This window comes from Pseudorasbora parva, chromosome 23 (genome assembly GCF_024679245.1).
Source record: "Pseudorasbora parva isolate DD20220531a chromosome 23, ASM2467924v1, whole genome shotgun sequence".
Taxonomy (NCBI): domain Eukaryota; kingdom Metazoa; phylum Chordata; class Actinopteri; order Cypriniformes; family Gobionidae; genus Pseudorasbora; species Pseudorasbora parva.
Window position 1 is genome coordinate 14,776,142 of NC_090194.1, and position 16,914 is coordinate 14,793,055.

General features: G+C 35.9%; 1 protein-coding gene across 3 annotated transcripts; it reads left to right on the forward strand.

The window, feature by feature from the left end:
* Positions 1 to 1,554: 1,554 nt before the first annotated feature.
* Positions 1,555 to 16,347, forward strand: lhx6a (LIM homeobox 6a). Of its 3 annotated transcripts, none has more exons than XM_067432832.1 (9): positions 1,555 to 1,957; positions 2,570 to 2,641; positions 3,099 to 3,281; positions 5,109 to 5,230; positions 12,093 to 12,313; positions 12,399 to 12,499; positions 13,536 to 13,631; positions 13,726 to 13,900; positions 14,856 to 16,347. In XM_067432832.1, exons 1-9 carry the CDS (start codon positions 1,880 to 1,882, stop codon positions 14,942 to 14,944), a joined length of 1,137 nt encoding a protein of 378 aa, XP_067288933.1. In that variant the 5' UTR covers positions 1,555 to 1,879; the 3' UTR covers positions 14,945 to 16,347. The 3 variants fall into 3 exon arrangements, with proteins under 3 accessions (XP_067288933.1, XP_067288935.1, XP_067288934.1); XM_067432834.1 differs by having other exon boundaries at positions 14,865 to 16,347; XM_067432833.1 differs by having other exon boundaries at positions 12,096 to 12,313.
* The last annotated feature ends 567 nt before the right edge of the window (positions 16,348 to 16,914 follow it).

The following is a 16,914-nucleotide window of genomic DNA, read 5'->3' on the forward strand; positions in this document are numbered from 1 at the left end:
TGATTTGAACTGTCTGTAATGATCGATAATAATAGCCTACCTAACAAATAGTGACAATTTTTAGCACTGTCTTAATACGTTTAATTAGACTGCGGCCGTTTTCAATTAGCCTAGGAACAGGAATAACTAGCTATGGTAGTTCATATTTTGTCTTAAGCAGAGTTATATTATTTAAATATCAATTTAACCCTAAAATATTTTTCTGAATGAATTAAAACCGTTTTTAAATTCGAATTAACATACGCCATTAGACCTCTGTCCATTTAATTTTATTCTGCTTTATTTTGTTTTATTTGTGTATTTTTAATTTGATTTTTTCATATATATATATATATATATATATATATATATATATATATATATATATATATATATATAATATCGGTATATAGGCTATAGTCGCGTCACGTTTCCAAACCTCAAAAAACAATAAGTTCACATTCAAATGAAAGAGAGTAATAGCTGGGTTCTGTAACTGCTGTACCCATTGAACCTGGACGCTTTAGTGTCTTACATGCAACCCTTCATTTTAACAATGCGAATACAGACGATATTTTTTCACTAATGCAACTGTTGAAAAAGAGAAACGACGGATATCTGAATATCTGATGGATATGTATTTTCATCTTTCCCGTTTCTCCCCCACATAATAATAGCATGCTGTTGTTTTTTTATTTTTTCAACTCGCATGTCCATTTTAAACCAATTCAAGGACAGATGGCATTGTGAATGCAATAGAGTCAGCTGCATCAAAATATGGAGATTAGATTATACAATTTTTAAATATGCCTAACGATAGGCTACATTAACAAAATGTTGTTGCAATAGAAAAGACAGATTACGACGCCCTGTTGCTTGAGTGTATACTATTAGCCTACAAATAAATTAAATTATATAAATAATCAAATAATACGATCGGCCATTGCATTAATTGCATTGAACATTAGTAAAAAAAAAAATCTTGCAATGCATTAGGCTACTACCAATCCAGCTATTATAACAAATACAACCAAAATATTAATTTGGAGCATTCTGGTGTATAAAAGAGAAAACGGTTAAATAGCCTAATGCTTTTTAATTACTTTTTTTTTTTTTTTTTATTGAGAATAATACATTTTTGGTAGGTATATTTTATTTTCTAAGGACTGGAAGACCATGTATATTTTATAAGTCAATTTATAAATCAAATGTAGTATAAACACAATTACAAATTCTTACAAATTACAATTATTATTAAAAAATAATAATAATAATAAATATTTATATATAGGCTATATATATTAAGTAAATGTTAATACGATCGATCCCCATAACAGCCCAGTTAAATATTAACTTGGAAGCCCAGTATTATACATTTTTGAATCGCTAATTTGTCAGACAATTAAAGCCCAAACAGCATCACAAAATGTCGATACATACTCAGGCCACATCTCTTCCCTCCCCTCTGATCTGTAAACTTTCAGAAGGTAGGCTGTGCTCTGACTGCCTATGAGGAGAGCAGGAGCAAAACCTGCCAGCCCCTCAATTTTCTCCACTTCCTGTACTCAAGCAACTGCATCCCAAAAGAGGGGAAAAGTAGGAAATATCTTGCAAACCGTTCTAAATAAGGCGTCCCGACGAACCGCTCGCGCTCGGCGCGTCTGCTCCCGGTTTCCTGACCTATCACGAATGAAGACTTCTTTTACACGTTTTTTTTTTTAAATACAGAGATTATTGATCGTTATTGATTGACTATCCGAGAGGAAACGTCGGTTAGGGTTCATATTAGACCGCATTTACCGGGCAGGGCGCATGGAATAAGGAATATTTAACAACAACAACAACAACAACACAAAACGCTTGAAGCAATTTCTGTCTAAAGAGAAGGTGAAACCGTCAAATGTATTGGAAAAATGAGGCTTTGGCCCCTCTATCAGAGGGAAATCAGTTTCTCTCCGAAGGAATTCCCTCAAAACAGGTAAGACATTTATCGTGTTGTATTCAGTTGTGTGTCACCATAATACAGCCGTTGTTATCAAACTGCATGGAAAGAAAAGGCTGTTTTCACTGGATGTGAAAGTCCTGTGTATCATCATCATCATAATCTCCTGCAGCCTGTAACATCTTCACCTTAAAGTGATGTCATGAGAATCAGGATCTATTCTGAATAGTGTGATTTGCGGTCCATCCTCTTCACATGCCAAGTCTGCAGAGGAAAAATTAGATTTTAATTACTGCCATTAAAAATCAAATTTGCAATTCTTTGGGTGGCCCGTTGCTTTCTCTGATTGGCAGTTGAAATTGACACTCTGGGGTCCTCTTATCGCGAGCATTTCAAGCTATTTGTAATTGCAGGTAGTTTATTTTTTCCCCCCAGCTCCCTGGATTGCGTGGAAATACGATTATGGGAAGAGGCACGGGTTAAGTGTGGGGAAAAAAATCAATCCAAATTGAAATCGCTTCATTAAAATAGGGGCTTTTTGTCGCGAGGCTCTCAATGCACAGTTAAAAGCGTTTTTATTGTTTTGGACGCATATATAGAGCTGGGAACATGCCTGACATGGAGCACTGTGGCTTGACTGTGTTGTAGGTGATCTCTCCAGACTCGCACAGCACACCGGGAGCGTCGCGCTGCGTGGACGGGCAACACGGACACGCGATGGTGAGCGCGCGGAGCGGCCGTGCTCCTTTATTGCGTCTCTGCGTTGAGCTTTTGCAGAAAAGGCCTTTACACAGAATACAAAACTCTTTACTGGTATAATGCATGTGTGTGTGTGTGTGTGTGTGTGTGTGCGTGTGTGTGTGTGTGTGTGTGTGTGTGTGTGTGTGTGTTATTGGACTATTTCAATTTAGTAAACAACTTTTGCTCTAAGAAAAGCATTAGAAAAATTACATTTAGCCTAAGTTTACACGAGCATTTCAGGCTTTCCTCAGTGAGTTTGAAGAGTTTCGATTTTCTTTATAATTAGCCTATTTACAATCGAAATGTTCTGGATGGGCATTTTTTTACGTTTAGAGTTTTTGTGGGGTGAATTATTTTTCTCAGAATTTTCCTGTCAGCAAAATAACCTAAACATCATGCTATATTCATTGCGCTATTTTCAATGCCGCTCTTGCAGTCACAGTCTGACGGAGAATCTCACAGATCTAATATGGAGAAAGACGACACGCGCTCTTCGCCCAGTCCGCCCTCAACTCCGTCCATCTGCTCGCCCACGTCCACCGCCTCGTCCGTGGCGTCCACCGGGAAGAACGTGTGCGCGAGCTGCGGGCTCGAGATCCTGGACAGATATCTGCTGAAGGTACGAGGGCGCGCGCTTGTGTCTTCTCATGTGACGAGTGAACTGACTGTGATGTAGGCTAATATAATGTTTTGATTTGAGCTTCTTTAAAACTTTTGCAAACAGCATTATGTAGGCTAAAGAATTGTTGCCTTCGTTTTTAATTATTGAAATGGTTCTCTGTGCTATTTTAACCCTCATATGTGGGGTGTGATGCACCGCTGCCAATTTAATAGATCGAATATAGCCTATGAAGTACTTAACAATGATTGTTTAAATACATTTGTAACATTTCATAATCTTGTGAAAACTGATTATAAGCAGCATTTTGTTTTTAATTTTAATTTTAAATACTTTAAATAAAAATCAGTATTATAAAACATGAGAAAATAGTCTACAAAAAGTCTCGTTATTGATTTGTTTGTAGGCCTATTATGTTTTTTTGTTTTGTTTTTTGCTGGGGTCAACTTTATCACAAGCAGAAACGTTACTGAACAATGCATGTCTACTTTAATATAACAGCTTAATTAAAGTCTCTGTAATATTTTCCTACAGTGTTTTACTTAGGTCAGAGGAGCATGTTAAAATAATGTGAAGGGGAAATGGTTAAAAAAGAGGTTAATTTGAAATTATTATTTACATATAATCTAGGCTAATTAATAATAGCATATAAAGGCTAGCCAATTAGGCTAGATTTGGATTGTTCTGCTATTTGCTGTTTTTTTTACGAATAATAGTTGGCTCGGCTGTAAACATTTATAGCCTTTTTTGTGTGTATGTGTGTGTGGAGATGTTGACAGTATCGTCGCGTGCATGTGCTCTCGGCCTGTTTGTTTTTCAGGAAGTGCGCGTGTTACGCGCGAGGATCTTTAGAGCGCGATCTGTCTGAGTGTGTTTTGCTTTTTCTGCGGAAACTAATAAAGTTTATTACAGTGAGTTTATTACACTTTAGTCAGGATGAACGCTCTTTAGACGCCGCCTTTGTAAGTTTTCCTTTCTCGAGGTCTGAGACTCTGAAAATGCATCAAACAAGTAAATAATTAAAAACCTTCAAACGCCAACCTTACAAAAAAAAAAAAAAAAAAAATCTTTCCAGTCAGAATATTTAAGCAAACATTTTCGTCAGGAGGTTACACCTGTCATAATTGTTCCAAAGAAAACGGTAAAAAGCATATATATATATATATATATATATATATATATATATATATATATATATATATATATATATATATATATATATATATATATATATATATATATATATAAAATATCAATAATCAGGTTTAAAATATTAATAATCCGATTTAGAATATCAACACTCGCATTTCTAGAAGGAATGTGTTGCAGGTTTCATTAACATTATTCAATTATTATTATTATTATGCAGTTTTTCTCTTGTAATTAAAAAAAGGCTTCTTAGCTTTCGTGCATCTACATTTATAATTAAACGCTTACAAAGCAGTTCTAGGAACATTATTACAAAAATAACAGATTCTTATTTAAAATCACAACTTAAACATTTTGTTTAGTAGCATATCACGTATTTATATGGCAGTCATTTTGGGATTGTTCAAACAAGAAACATGTGTTTGCTTTGACCTAATAATTTTAATGCACGTTGACATTTCGTTCTACAGTAGGCGAATTTTATTAAATGCACACCAAAATAATTCTAAAAAAAGAAAAGACATTCACTGTGCATACGTGTAGACTTAAAAAAAATCCTTATTTCATTTATTTCAATTATTATTAGGCTATTAGTATTATTGTTGTTGTTGTTATTATTATAGGATAATTTTTATTTTTGTTGTTGGATTTTAACTTTCGCTGTTCTGTTTGTTACAGGTTAATAATCTGATCTGGCACGTGAGGTGTCTGGAATGTTCCGTTTGCAGGACTTCACTGCGTCAACACAGCAGCTGCTACATTAAAAATAAGGAAATCTTCTGTAAAATGGATTATTTCAGGTAGGGTAAGTTTTTCACTTTCTGTCCTCAAAATTATCGGGTGTGCGCATAAACGAAAAACTGCGTCACTATTTGCTTATGGTTGAAAATGTGTTGCGTGAGTGTAGCGAGTGAGTGAATGCTAAATGATTCCTTAAATAATAATAATAAAGTAACGATATCATTCTCACCACAACAAATAGGCTGCAGATATTTACACAAGACGCCGTTTGTAATTGAGTTTAATTGTGATGAAGTCAGTGAAAAAGACCTCTCACATTATAATTCTTCATGACAATCGATTTATTAGAAGTATTTCGTCTTTGTAGATAATTGATGCATTGGATAGAGATTCGTGTCTTCTGAATAATAATAACGCATAATTTTGTTTTACTTAAAAAAAAAAATCTATGGTCAAAATAGCGTTGTGTAATATTGGTTGATGTTTCTGATTCAGTAGCCTATAAAATAATATTTCTGACCAGTAATTTAGATTTTATTCAATGAAGCACATTTTGTGCAGTGTACTTTTGGATTATGATAAAAAGGGCCACAAATAGAGATGATGCCAATAGTAATATAATGGAGAGTTCTAAATAGAACTTGATTACTTGATTATTAGTTGAGTTAAATATGCCACTGTTCCCTTGTATGCAATTGAATAGTGTTAGAAAGCAAACACAAGTTAAAGAATTCAAGATCTCGAAAAGCTCTGGTTGAGATCCAGTAATAAGCTGATGGGAAGGCATGGAGTGAGGGAGATCCGACAGGGAAGCTGTGAAATTGCACTGAGGCTACAAGGGCTGCGATATGGCATGATTGCAGAGCACTCAGCGAGGCCTGTGAATGGCAGTATGATATTGGCCAGCCTTCCCTGCTTATTGCCCGTCAATGTGAATGACTGGCCCCTTTAAAGTCAATGCTGCAGTGCAGGAGAGGGTTTGTTTTCTACGTTAAGCCCAATAATCTGAAGAGATGCTCCACAAGATGGTGCATCAGTGTCTTGATCTTCAAAGAGCAACAGCGGTTCGGTTGAGTCTAGGATCTCTCGGTGGCAGGTAGAGATGTTTACACAGGAGAGATTTCAAGAGGAAACTTTGGCACAGGGGACGTGCGAAAGACATTTGAATGAATGCAAGAAAGCCTGCCACAAAATGGATTTTTATAGATTTTATTCGGGATGAAAATTGCGAGTTGTGGTTCAACACAATAGAAATTTGAATGCTTTGAGAAAAAGCTCACCGAATTTCACTGACGCTAAATGGGGTTTTAAAGTCTTCCAAGTGATTTAATATGTATTATTTTATTAGCATTAAATATTATAAATAAGCAGGACAGTGAATGGATAGAAATAGTTAAATAAATATACAGTGGAAGAATTTACTTTAATTTTGAGACTTTAAAAATGACATTTTTCTAAAATATTGGACTGTTTCACTGCATGTGAATCTACACTTACCTAAAAACAGAATGTATACCCCCTGTTCAGAATTAGTTTTTGTTTGTTTCTTTGTTTCTTGGAAAATCTTGAAAAATCATAAATAAATATAAATTAAAAAAAAAATCATAAATATGCCAAACAATATTCCCATTTCTTCTAATTGACCTTAAAATTTGTGAATTTTCATGTGATTTGTAATATTTATATAACATTTGTCAATAAAAAGGAATAATTAATTCAATAATTTAGATAAATAAAATAAATGCACGTTTCCAATATCCAAATTGACTGATATTTCAAATTGCTATGCATTGCCCTCAAACAGTAAGTTTCCGTACAGTTTTCCATGTCAAAAAAAGCAAACATAGAGGTTTATGTTGGTCTTTGCATAACAAAATAAAGCCTCGGCTTTCTTCCCTAATTATGCAAGTTAATCAGGATGGTGTGTGTTTTTTCTGACATGGAATCACAGGAACACGGCAGCAGTATAGTGAATGACTCTGTAACATATTGCCTTGTAAAAGAGACAGAAATAACTCCAAGCTGGTGGAGTCGAGTTCAGTGATCTGAAGTAGAGTGAATGTGTGTTTCTCTCTGGTGGCACTGAAACATCCCTCTTGTCAAGTCCTCTGCAAACAGAAGTGTTTTTGGTATGCCTATACAAGCTTTTTTTTAGTCTGTTTGAGCCTTTTTACCCAATTATATCTTTCATAGAGGTCGAGATCATAACCTCCAACAGTTAGTAAGTAGCATTTGACATCTGTTTTTTTTTATATGGTTCGATATCAAGCAGACCTCAGTCAAATTACACTCAGTTTCATTGGAAAGGATTTCTTTCTGATGCTCAGATGATTGGCTGTAGTGACGTTGAGAGTCGTGTGTACCTGAAGCTCATGAACACGATGCTATGTTTGTTCTTTGGCAGCTGGATTGTTTTGCTGGTGCTACACAAACACCATTATAGGACGGCCATCATATGCTTGAAAGGAAAAGGATCTCCATTGATTTCTTGCAAGAAAGCAAAACAAAAAAAAGATATGTTTCATTTGTGTTTGTCTCTCATCTGGGCCAGATTGACAGCTTCTCTAATAGAGTGTAATTACAGGAAATCAAAGTGGGTTTGCTCTGTGTGCCGTGGGGGGAGAGGTAGATTTGGCGGTAAGGGTCAGAGCCGTGACTGTACCTACACTAAAGAGAAACAGCCACAAAGGCACGAGCATCAGGCCACACAGGAAGTCAGAGGAGGCTGTTAATCAGAGCAACCAAAGGATAAGGATAGGGTGATGGAGTAAGGCGGTAACCTGAGTGGGTTTGTGCGGAGCGGAGATTGGTAGATTTGGAGGAGATGACGTACTGTAATGGCCACATGCGCGTGCAAAACTCCTTGTGTTTAAATGCAAACAGAAGTAAACAGAGTTTGTGTAACTCAACTTGGTGGAGAATATTTATGAGTGACTGAAATTACAATGACAAAAGAGTTAAGAGAAGACGATATATATATATATAGACTCAGAAAAAAAGGTACAGTTCTGTCACTGGGACGGTACCCTGAGGTACAAAAGTGAAAAGGTACATCTTTGTCTCACCCCTAAATTATACATATTAGTACCTTTAAAGGTACATATCAGTACTTTAAGAGTGTAAATTAGTACCTTAAAGGTAGAACCTTAAAGGTACATATCAGTACTTTAAGAGTGTAAATTAGTACCTTAAAGGTAGAACCTTAAAGGTACATATCAGTACTTTAAGAGTGTAAATTAGTACCTTAAAGGTAGAACCTTAAAGGTACATATTAGTACTTTTTTTCGGTTTTGTACCTTAGGGTACCGCCCCAGTGACAGAAAAATGTACCTTTTTTTCTGACAGTGTATATTAAAATAAAGGCTCCAACAAAGAGAAAAATATTTTCTGGCGGTTTAGAAAATAATTAGCTGGAATGGGTGCAAAGGTGTTGCTAGGTTGTTAGTTACCAACAAACATCCAGTGCTGTGACTGCAATCGCATTCTGATATGAATGAAGTTGGCACTCATTACATACCGTGTTGTCATCGTCATGTGACCTACTTCGTCACTTGCATTCACAAATCCTCACCCGTGGCCTCATGGGATAGTCGCGTCCATCAGACGGGCTTCTGAAGAAGTGATCCAGGTTTTCACCTACTGTTTTCCGAATACTACACTGTAAAAAAAAATGGCATCATCAAGTTATGACAATATGTTTTTACATTGCTTCAACTCTTTAAAATAAGTTACGCAATTGTCAACCTTTTTTTATAAGCTGCCCAAGATTCAACTAATTTTTTTTATGTAATTTAAGTTGAAATGACTTAAACTTCCAAGTTGTCTGTACTTAAAAATGTGAGTATAGTACACAAATTTTGAAATACTACTCCTTTGCCTTTTTGTTTAATATATAGTATTGAAGTAGGTATATTTGGGCAGAGTGCAAGTCTTTATTTTGGTCTCTAGGTCTACTATTTTTCTTGAACAATTTATCGCACACCAGGAATCGCCAATCCGATCACTAAGGAATGGATAAGCACACCTCAACATGTCGCAAGATTGCCGTTATCATTTATGGCCATATAACAAACAGTTTGGTTACACACCAAATGTAATACTCATGGTTGAGGGTTTGGAAAAACTTCCATGAGCAATAATAATAGCGAGGCTTGCCGTAGCAAACGTCATTAATAAGTCTCAGCAGGCTCTGAGAGGGAGATTTACCCCCGGATTATAAAACTTCAAGAGTATATCGAATTTAATCAACAGAATTTGTGCTTCCACAAGCTTCTCTTTTCCAGCCAAAGGTGAATTTCTTCAGAACTGAGGGAAAGGCTTTGCGGCTGCAGGAATTTTCCCCAGCGAGTTATGATATGCTGGACAGAAATAAATCCAGTAAAAGCACAACAACGCACAATCAGACGTGCGGCAGATCTGAACAAAAACAAAACCCCCTTAAGATCTTTATGGCTTTTCTGAAAGGTTTTGCGGTAAATGAACTGCCATGACAGATTACGGCTCCGTTCCACAATGTTTCTCCTCTAAACACACGTCTGAAATGCATCATTACTCAAAACGTTGTATTCTTTGTCTGGAATGATGCTGTCAGAATATGGTGTGCAGTGTACACAGAAACCCCTCTGCATGCTTTTTGCAGGCATTAATACGCGAGCCGTGTTTTATGTATTGATACTTTGCGCATAAGTGGACTGTAAATATTTTTTGATTCAGGTTTGTTTTTGCTTCTTGGCTCATCCTGACTGAAGTGCTGATTGGCAGAGACAAATTATTATACATGCACACAAGTTTCCTGGTTTGTTGAGCCCCGTGGGGCTCCCTGGTGGGCTATGATGTCATTTCCAGTGGATGAACCCCCCGAGGGGCCGGTGTCATCATTCTTCAGTAGCGTATGCGGAGAAAACATGGCTATCTTGATATCCTGTGTTTCTTTGCAGTCGGAGGAGGTTGTGTATGACACTTTGTTTACACAAGAGCTCCAAATGACAGAGGTGTGGTGGTGGAGAGGGAGGGAGGGAGGGCTCAGATTCAGGCCAAAAAAGGGCCGCGACTGGCCATCTGCAGAGCATTAGTCTCTCCTAGTCCTCTCATCACTGGAACCCTCTTTGGTCACCAGAATGTGATGTCTGGGTCAAAAACGCACGGCGTGGTCAGCCCCGTCCAGTCAAAATAACACTTCATTACAGCAGGCTCTGTCTATTTGCTGTTGGTTTGTATCGCTGCAGGGTTGTTCATCAAGTCCTGTTGATCACAGAATAACAGATTAGGTGCTTTAAGCCACTGCACGGCCATAGGGCTGCTGAAAATGCAGGGCTACATTAAATATGGAATGCGTAGACATTTACAAATCACAGTTGGCTGAGCATGTGATGATTAACATGTACCGTCAGCAGTTACATCAATAACATGCAACATCTTAATTCAATTTCTGCACAAGAAAATCAACAAATAACTGCAGCTTTGCAGTGTATGATTAGAAATAATGACTAATTATTATGTGGTATTAAAAAAACAACAACAATTGAAAGAGGGACAATGGCAGATCAGTGCGGACAATGGTAGAATGAATGGATGAAATAAATGTATAAATAATAAAAGTCTACAACCAAAAAAATTACAAAAACATGTAAGACTGAAATAATCTTTTAAAAAATCCCTGTTTGAATTATGCATGTACAGTTGAACGTGCATTTATTAGAGAGAATGACAGTTATATTTATTATAAATTATCTATCTATCTATCTATCTATCTATCTATCTATCTATCTATCTATCTATCTATCTATCTATCTATCTATCTATCTATCTATCTGTCTGTCTGTCTGTCTGTCTGTCTGTCTGTCTGTCTGTCTGTCTGTCTGTCTGTCTGTCTGTCTGTCTGTCTGTCTGTCTGTCTGTCTGTCTGTCTGTCTATCTATCTATCTATCTATCTATCTATCTGTCTATCTGTCTGTGCTGTCAAATCGTGATTAATCGCATCCAAAATAAAAGTTTGTTTACATAATGTGTATGACTGTATAATTATTATTTATATATAAATACACACTCATGTATATATGTATATTCATGTATATATTTAAGAAACATTTATATATATATATATATATATATATATATATATATAATTTATAATCTATATCACATATAATTATATTATATATAAATGTTTCAAATTGTTCTTAAATATATACATGCATGTGTGTGTATTTATACATACGTAAAAATTATAAATAGTACACATATATTAAGTAAATATGTAAATATTTGACAGCACATAATTATAAATGGTATATATTTGATTTAGAACATTTTTGATAACTACTATTTGTATAATCAACTGAAAAAATATATAAAACTTCTAATAATAAAATTATAAACTTTATTAATAATTATTTATAATATTGTTTTATTATATATAGTAAATATTAAAAATGTAATATATCCAATCCCTGCCTTTATTCATTTAGATATGTGGAAAAAAATGATATTGGAAGCTCTTCACACTTTAAAAATAGATGTCTTACATACATAATGCACTTTGTTGGATAAAATCATGAGTTTATGGATCCTATCAGCACAGTTTATCAGCAGACATTTCCTGCCGACCTGCGGCTCAGAGAATTACTTGTGGTTTGTTTGTGCTGAGAGTTGTACAGCCGTGTCTGACACGTTTAGTGGTTATCTTTTGGACACGGTTCAGCCTATCTGTATTCTGTCTTCTGCTGGCAAGGGCTTTCTGTGGAGAGAGAAAAATACCTGTTAACTGTTAAACTGGAATACATGTTACACTATGAATTCAAAACAACATAATTTACACACAAAATGCTTGTATTATTATAATATAGGGTATTATTTGCAATGATAAGCACTGTATTGTTTATGGGATGAGTATTGATGCCCAAGCCCTTCTCTGTCTCACAGTAGGTTTGGTACAAAGTGTGCCCGCTGTGGCCGGCAGATCTACGCCAGCGACTGGGTACGGCGAGCCCGGGGCAATGCCTACCATCTGGCCTGCTTCGCCTGCTTCTCCTGCAAACGTCAGCTGTCCACAGGCGAGGAGTTTGGGCTGGTGGAGGAGAAAGTACTTTGTCGGATCCATTACGACACAATGGTGGAGAACCTGAAACGGGCCGCTGAGAGTGGTGCGTGTGTTTCGGATGCATTACACTTTAATTCTCATCGATCTGAAAAGGTCTCCTAACAACCCTTTCCTGGGTTTTCACGCAGGAAGCGGACTCACTCTGGAGGGAGCGGTGCCGTCGGAACAGGATAGTCAACCAAAACCGGCCAAAAGGGCACGAACGTCCTTTACTGCGGAACAACTGCAGGTAAGATTATCAAACACAGTGGCATGTGGATGTCTGAGATGAGGAAGCAAAACACCCTTTTTTGGGGTTTGCTTTTGTCCATTATGAATTCACATTTCAGTTCTATTTATGTTTAAAAAAGCTTCCAGGTTAAATTCATAAGGAACAGCATTTTACCTTTCATGCGGCACTGTCAGCAATGTAAATGTATTGTAAATATACACTACAGAAAGTTTTTTTAATTTTTTTTTTATAAATATCTTATGCTCATCAAGGCTGAATTCCTTTTCAAAAACACAAAAAATACAAAACAACAAAAAAGCAGTAATATTGTGGAAGTATTATTGCAATTTAAATAATCTGTTTTCTATTGGGATATATTTTCAAAAGTACTTTATTCCTGTGATAAAAGCTGAATTTTCACAAGTCACATGATCCTTCGGAAATCATTCTAATATGATTTGCTGCTCAATAAACAATTCTGATTATTATCATTTTTGAAAATAGTTGTGCAGCTAAATATGTTTTAAGGAAAGCTTGATGCACTACTATTTAAAACTTTGGGGCAAGTTTTTTTTTTCATGGTTTCCAACTGACAATAATAGTAAATGTCCCTTGAGCCTCAAATCATCATATCAGAATGATTTCTGAAGGATCGTGTGACACTGAAGACTGGAGGAATGATGCTGAAAATTCAGCTTTGATCACAGGAATAAATTACATTTTAAAATTTCTTCAAATACAAAACTGTTATTTTAATAATATTTCACAATATTACAGTTTGTACTGATTTTCTAGTCAAATGAATGCAGCCTTGGTGAGCATCTTTCAAAAACATTATATATATATATATATATATATATATATATATATATATATATATATATATATATATATATATATATATATATATATATATATATAGTACTGATTATTTTATCATTTTTAATTATATTTTTGAATATGTTTGATCATTTTGATGTATAAAATCTTCGCAAATAGACGTTTCCCCCTAGTAAATGACCTAATGTTAAGGCAACGCTTGTTTCATGCACAGGTAATGCAGGCGCAGTTTGCACAGGACAACAACCCTGACGCTCAGACCCTGCAGAAGTTGGCGGACATGACAGGATTGAGTAGACGAGTCATACAGGTGATGAAGCTCTTATTGTCCCATTTAATGCTCAATCCGTTTAAATTCAGTTAATAGAGACAGCTTGTTTTGACAATTGGTTGTATTTGCATAGGTTTGGTTTCAGAACTGCAGAGCGAGACATAAAAAGCACACTCCGCAGCACGGCGGCCCACCTCAGGCTCACCCGCAGGCCCGCATGCCCCCCTCGCTGCCCGACGAGCTGCATTACTCCCCCTTCGGCAGTCCTGAGAGAGCACGCATGGTGGCCCTGCACGGGTACATCGAAAGTGAGTGTTTCCTTAGATACTGCTGTCCTTACAGCATATATAAAATTTTAAATATATAAAAAATAATGCCGTCAAATTTAAACAGTTGTGCTGCCTAATGTTTTTTTTGTAGAAACTGTGATAGATTACCATCATGTAATGCCATGTGTGTGTGTGTGTGGGCATGTTTTTGTGACATATAAGGACATAAATGTGTATAATGACATGGGTATGACACAAGTATTACAAGGAGAGGGTGAAATATGAGGACATTGGCCATGTCCCCACTTAAAATGCTTATAAATCATACAGGATGAGTTTTTTGAGTAAAAATGCAGAATGTTTCCTGTGATGGGTAGGTTTAGGGGCAGGGGCAGTGTAGGGGGATAGAAAATATGGTTTGTACAGTTTAAAAACCATTTTGCCTATGAAATGTCCCCACATTCTACAAAAACAAATAGTTGTGTGTGTAGCCTGTGTGTGTGTGTGTATGTCTATACATATATTAGTAATAATCTATCACAGTTTCCACAAAAATATTAAGCAGCACAACTGTTTTCAACACTAATGATAAAAATGTTTCTTGAGCATTAAATCAGCATATTACAATGATTTCTAAAAGATCATGTGACACTGAAGACTGGACAAAATATGCTGAAAATACAGCTTTTACATTGCAAGAATAATTCATATTTTAAAATATATTCAAATAGAAAACAGTTATTTTAAGTTCTAATATTTCACATTATAATTGTTTTACTGTATTGTGGATCAAATAAATGCAACCTTGGTCAACATATAAGAGACTTCTTTCAAAAACATTACAAAAACGTAGTTATTCCAAACGTTTTTGCTGTTATATACATGTATATTTAACTAAATTGTTAGCTTTTTTATCTAGTGTGTTCTTTGACCTGAAGATATTCCGAAATCACTATAGATAGATTAATATTAGTATCTGTTTCTTTGTGTTTTGGCATGGCAGGCCATCCGTTCTCGGTGCTCACTACACAGAGTCTCCCTCATCAGGCCATGGCGTTGCCGCAGCTCCCTCTCAGCCGCTAACGCCCCCACCTCGCACTGACCCCTGACCCCTTCACCCTGACCTCCTGCTCCAAACTTCCAATCCCTCCTGCGCCTGACCCCACAGGTCGGACCTGGCTGAAGGAGAAGGTCACGGTCCCACTTGCTCTTGACCTCTGAACTCGCAAGGAGAGAGACTGTTTCCTCTCTGGTTTCGCTGGACGGGATTTTACTCACCTGCATCCAGTCACGCACGGTTAAGGGAAGCTGCATATGTGACCTGTGAATTTAGGACTTGCATCGCCAAGACCAGGATCTGTACTTCTGGACAAAAAAAGTTAAAAAAAGACTCGAGCACACACTGTAAAAGACTTTTTGTCCGCCCCTTCTCCTGATAGTCTCGACTCTTATTCAGCGTTTGGAGACTCTGAATGCAAACAAAAGGAATGTAAAGTTACCAGCATCAGTGTTAAACATTTAGGTTGAAAAAGGGAAAAGCACAAGAGATGTGGATGGGAAATAAGTGGCATAGGACCAGGTGGTAAGACATATTTTATCTCTTTTTCCTCATCGAAACACGCCACAGTTGAACATGGAAGTCATGCTAAGCAAGTGAAACGAATCTATGCTACTTAAAAGAAAGTTCACTTTAGCTTGCTGTCTTGTTCTTACACCCATATGCAAAGCATCCGTGTTTTCAAAGGGCCTAAAAAGCCAGCAGGGCTTATTTTTCTTAAATTAAAATGGTTCTTAATTTTAAGCCCATCAGTTAATTGTATAAATAATTGCTGCCATCTTGTTTTGAAAGCAGATAGTTTGTTAGAAACTGATTATTTCATTTTAGTTCCAAGTGAAACGTTAAAGAATAATGACTATAGTCTAAGGTTTCATTTTTCAAGGAGGATGTCTAAACCGTCCCTAATTTAATTATTTTCAAAAATGCTTTGCAATAACTGTTGTCATACCAGTTTACCTGCAATCATAAACTACAAATAGCTTTGATCTGAACAGTGCTCTCAACATTTTTACTAAAACAGGAGAACGAAAAGATCAAACATCAGGATCAAGAAGGGATTTTCAATGACAAACAACAATCTTTTGTGCAGAAGATAGAATGGAAGAGGAAGACAGAGACTAAAAAGAGCACTTGAGTAAAATGTAAAGATAGCTACATGTAAAGAAAATGTACATGTAATGTATTTTTAATTTAAGCAGTGTCCTGAGACGAATGTGTCTGTGTTTCATTGTTTTCTTCATACATGTGTGCCGTATAAGCCTCAGCTGTGACCAGAGAGCGGGAGTGTTAGGTGTACAGGTCTGAAACCGGGGGGAAAAGTCTGAAATTGTAACTTAAATTTGAGAAATACTTGTTCTGTTCTGAAAGAGGGACAAGGCCTCTGCATTCTTGTATTTATTATGACAGGTAGCCTGTAAGCACTTTCCCCCACTTCCACATGTCTGTTTTGTAAAAAAATAAAAAAATAATAAAATAATTAACTATTTCTATGGCTGTGCATCATAAATGTTTTTCTTTTAAATAAATGAAATTAATTAAAAACCTTTAAAAAAACATAATTTGTTCTTGTAAATTAGATTGGTAGATTTTTCCCAGAACTTATCATCAATTCTACCAATAGCATTTTTGTAATAACTCTCTCTCTCTCTCTCTCTCTCTCTCTCTCTCTCTCTCTCTCTCTCTCTCTCTCTCTCTCTCTCTCTCTCAGTATGTCAAATACTTTGACAAAAAATAATATACAATTTCAATCAGAATATCTGTTATATTAAAATACAGTACCACATTTTCTTGACTGATAAAAGTTAAAAAAAAGCTATTTTTATATAGCTATGATGGTATTTCTTGAAGTGTGTGTTATATATATATATATATATATATATATATATGTGTGTGTGTGTGTGTGTGTGTGTGTGTGTGTGTGTGTGTGTGTACTGTGTATAATTATTATGTATAAATACACATACATCGATGCATTTAATACATTTTTTATACAATA